Source organism: Sphaeroforma arctica (genome assembly GCF_001186125.1).
Source record: "Sphaeroforma arctica JP610 unplaced genomic scaffold supercont1.343, whole genome shotgun sequence".
In the NCBI taxonomy this organism is placed as follows: Eukaryota; class Ichthyosporea; order Ichthyophonida; genus Sphaeroforma; species Sphaeroforma arctica.
Window position 1 is genome coordinate 76784 of NW_014040215.1, and position 4348 is coordinate 81131.

The 4348-nt window shown below is 41.8% G+C and overlaps 2 protein-coding genes across 2 annotated transcripts in view; one reads left to right on the forward strand and one right to left on the reverse strand.

The window, feature by feature from the left end:
- Positions 1-1041, reverse strand: part of SARC_05418 (hypothetical protein) — a gene marked incomplete at its 5' end in the record, with an annotated part of 11467 nt that extends 10426 nt beyond the window's left edge. Inside the window, 2 exons of the mRNA XM_014300726.1 lie at positions 13-50; positions 91-1041. Coding sequence (XP_014156201.1) covers positions 13-50; positions 91-1041 — 989 coding nt within the window. The remainder of the gene's footprint in view (positions 1-12; positions 51-90) is intronic.
- Positions 1042-3338: 2297 nt separating this feature from the next.
- SARC_05419 (hypothetical protein) lies at positions 3339-4209 on the forward strand. The gene has a single exon (XM_014300727.1). The coding sequence runs from the start codon at positions 3348-3350 to the stop codon at positions 3996-3998; it is 651 nt and encodes a 216-aa protein (XP_014156202.1). The 5' UTR covers positions 3339-3347; the 3' UTR covers positions 3999-4209.
- The last annotated feature ends 139 nt before the right edge of the window (positions 4210-4348 follow it).

Below are 4348 nucleotides of genomic sequence, written 5' to 3' on the forward strand. Positions count from 1 at the left end.
GTTTGTAATAACATTTCCACCTGCAGGACTATTGCCGATGATGTTACCACCTGCAGGTTTAATGCCTATGATATTAGCACTACCACTCACGAGCTTGTTCGCGTTAACATTGCCCTCAACCGGATTGTTGCTGATGATATTACCACTGACAGGCTTGCTGCTAGTTATATTGCCATCACCCGTCGGTTTGTTTGATATAACGTTCTCACCATCAGGATTGTTGCTGATGATACTACCACCTGCGGGGGTATCGCTCGCAATATCACCACCACCACCGGGACTCTCCGGCTCAGTTGTTTCAGCATCACCTTCCAATACACTGGTAACAGTGTCACCAGGTGATATAGTTCGTATAATGCTCGCTAACATGCCAGTGTCTCCCGCTGTGTGTGTGACTAGCTTCAATTCATCTTGAGCGCTGTCTGCTGCTTCAGAACTCGCGACCAAATCTGCGTATCGCGTTGCTATGGTTTCCACTCGTGCATCGCTAGTTCCTTCGTTATCTGCTATTTTTCCGCCTGTACTGTCTGATGGTTTTACGCTATCGGATTTCTCCGCATTAGAGCTAACGACAGATTCCGTCTTCGCAATACTGTCACTACTATCGCTTTCTTTCTTATCTACAGGCGTATCGTCGCTTTTGTCAGTGCCTTTCTCATCGGGTTCAGTCACCTCCTTGTCATCACTACTACCGTCAGTCTCTTTCTCAACGGTTTCAGTCACCTCCTTGTCAACACTACTACCGTCAGCCCCTTTCTCAACGGATTCAGTCACCTCCTTGCCACCACTACTACGGTCAGTCCCTTTCTCAACGGGTTCAGTCACCTCCTTGTCACCACTATTACCGTCAGTCATTTTCTCAACGGAATCAGGCACCACCTTGTCACCATTACTACCGTCAATCTCTTTATCGCTTTCCTGTGCGGGCTTTGGTTGAACAGCATCGCTGTCGTGAGTACTTGGCTGAGTAGTTTTGCTGTCAGGAGCGGACTCACTGGTCTCAGTGTTCGTGTTAGGGTCACCCCTTGTTGCGCCACTCATATCAGCTGACTATCGAATATCAGCCTCTATAAAGAAAATCACTGTATGTATGCTCACCACTTTGCCATGTACAATCAGCCGCTTGCACACCTTCGGGCTCTCACTTAGCACAGTGAATTTCTGTTAACTGAAGCCCAGACTCAAGTAGGACAGTTCACTATCACCAAAAGGTACGTCGTTCTATATCCAAGCATAAGGTTAGCAACATGTTATAAACGGTGAAAACGCAAATGTGCTTTGTTGCTGTTGTTTACAATATTTATTTAACTAAAAACGCAAACACCACAGCCACGCCTGGTGCCGTGCAAACCTCATCGCGTTCTATGGTAGAATAGCGTATACGTTGAACGTAAACGCATAAAGTTTTGATATTGCAACGCTATGACGTAGTGAAGAAGCAAGGGCCCAACCTACAAAAAAACATAGCTCTTATATATTGCACCTCCAACCCCAGATATTGCAACCTCATCCAATATATGGGAACAAACCAACGTAAACGTTAAAGACAAATTTGGCTTTGTTATTTGCCACAATTAGTCATCGTGAATTTAGGGTTTTTGGGTCTATTTTATGGCTTGATAGCATTGTAGCAACGGTCATGACTGTCTGGAAGTCGGGACTGGGAAATAGCTGCCACAGGTATTTAGGTATGTATGCCCTCTTTTTTTTTCTACACTTATGCGGATGCCTGCCTTGCGCTAGGTCTAGTAGTAAATATTTACTGCATTGGTCAACTGGGTAAGACAATTTCAATTTCTGTTACCAGAGGATGTTTCTAGTTGTTACTTGTAGCAATAGACTACTACTGATAGTGATTACCAGCAGGCAAAAAAAATGTAAATCTCATAGAGGAGGGGATAGCAATGGGTCGGAATAATTCAAGCATGGAATTGTCTGTTTTTCTCTGCACCATAGGCTGATATCCATCTGTGTCACAGTAATCTAGCCGCATATTACATGGAAGATATATACCATATCGCAGTAAGTATCTAGTATTATTTGCCTATCTTTGACTCCATCAACGTCCTGCTATCTATACAACTTGTGTGGCGATCGTCCATGTGCCTCCGTGCTAAATGTTATTCTAAATCGAGGTATTTGAACATCCGTAGTAGATCTACATCTCAAAATTCGTTTAATATCACCTTTGCAATCAACTCTCTAAAAGAAACATGAATTTGGCATCGTTTCCGGACCGAAATTTACTATTGTTTTAAAATGTTGTGCAGCGAGAGGTTGTGACGAATTTTCCGTCTTTCGGGTATTGTAATATTGCTGTGAGCAGAACTTCATTCACTCATCTACCTAAAATAATCCTGATGGGTATGATATCACACTAAAATATTAGTGTGAATAATATGTCGTGTCTTTCTCGACCGGAAACTGTCAATTGTGTGCACGCGTGATACATGCTTGCCGCAAGGGGTATATATATTTATACATGAACTTGGAATTCAACCACTTTCGAATCAAACCCGTGTACTAAAAGAGCATAATATTTATCAGAAAGACCCTGCCAAGTGGTCCCTAGAAAAAATATGTCCTGTACATAGTGCATACATTAGCAACCTACGAGCACCGAAAAGTGGCAAGATATCGGTAATTCCAGATTCATCTTCCTCGCCCGACTCACCTCGTCACCTCCCGACATATACATAAATTTTTACAATATGTACATGTACTACGCTGGATTTCCATAGCCTTCTGATGTTCAACTCAGAAGTAGACTACATATTTACAAATGGGATTTCGTTGTGGAATTTTCGGTTTTTTTTAGAAATGAAATGGATCTATGACGGTATGTCGTCCCACGGCCCACCCTCTACAAATCTACAGCTATTTACATAGGCCTAAGGAATAGGCCTCTATTGCAATAAATGTTGACAAAAAAAACAAATGGTGCCCCATATGGCGTCCATTTGTCCCATATGGCGTCCATTTGTCCCATATGGCGTCCATTTGTCCCATATGGCGTCCATTTGTCCCATATGGCGTCCATTTGTCCCATATGGCGTATGACCCATAGGATTGGTTGCTGTCTACAATCTACATATGTATGTAATCAATAATTATACATATGTAAGTATGTATTGGTATTGAGAGGGGAGTAAATAAATATATGGAGAGATTGTCATCATATTGCATAAATTGAACACCAATCAATTGGTCTCGTTTGAGGAAAGCACTTTTCGTACATATCAATATGTGTAGTTGACTGATGACTAGTTGTGTACATGCTTTTCAATTTTTGGTTCACTGTTCTCATAAATAAATTATTTTGCGAATGGGATCGGCTTGCGCATTATATGGACAGAATCCCGCATATAATGAAGCAGTCAGTATGTATATTCGGTTCAGTCTGTCAGTGCGCACGCACAGGAAAGATGTCTAAGATCTTTCTAATTCTCACAGCCTGCTTTGTCGCCACACTAGCGGTAGCTGAATCGGCGATACCAGTCAATCGACGCATAGAGATTCGAAATATACTGGGTTATTGTATGACCGCCAATGACTCCACGGCTTTGAGAGGTGGTATGTCTACAACCGCCTGTGATGGAACAGCAGGTCACCAGTATTGGATCATCGAACCGGAAGAAAGCACATTATTTGGTATACGGCTAGATACATCAGATGATTTCAATAACACGGAAGTTGATGAATCTGGTGCAGATGGAGAGGTAGGTGTATGTCTTGACTTCACGACGGGGATAGAATTCGGTACGTTCGCGTGCAATGCAACTCACGACTACCAATACTTTGCGCTCGATAGCTATAAGGGAGGTTTCACCATCAAGCAACACGTGGAGCGAGACGATGTTTCCGAATACTGTGTGTATAGTGATCCGGAGAGCTCCAAACACAACCGCAAATTCGGCCTGCGATTTTGCCCAACGGCTGAGCCTGATAGTGAGTTCGACGAAAAATTTGTATGGACTTTTCATACAGTGCATGAGTAGACGAAATCATTTGCGTACTTACGATAATTATCTGTTTTTCTCATTTAATGTTGAATAACCTGATACGCACGGTAACTGAAGGATTCCCATAGCACGTTTATATAGCTGGATAGCAAAGAAATAATACTTCGATCAAAATAGTAAACTTAGAGCACATAACTCGTGTGCCTGTAAATTTTGAAAAAAAACAATAAACATCAACATAAAGACACGTGTGTATCTCTACGCAAATTAAAAATGCATGCTATTCATATATGCATTCATGTACCAGAATAGAATTTTACATATATAAATATATATATATGTGTGTGTGTGTGTATGTGTGTGTGTGTGTACACGTATATATATAT

What these genes read in the sequence shown, in the direction of transcription:
- SARC_05419 (XM_014300727.1), top strand. Translation starts at nt 3,348, where the DNA reads ATGGACAGAATCCCGCATATAATGAAGCAGTCAGTATGTATATTCGGT.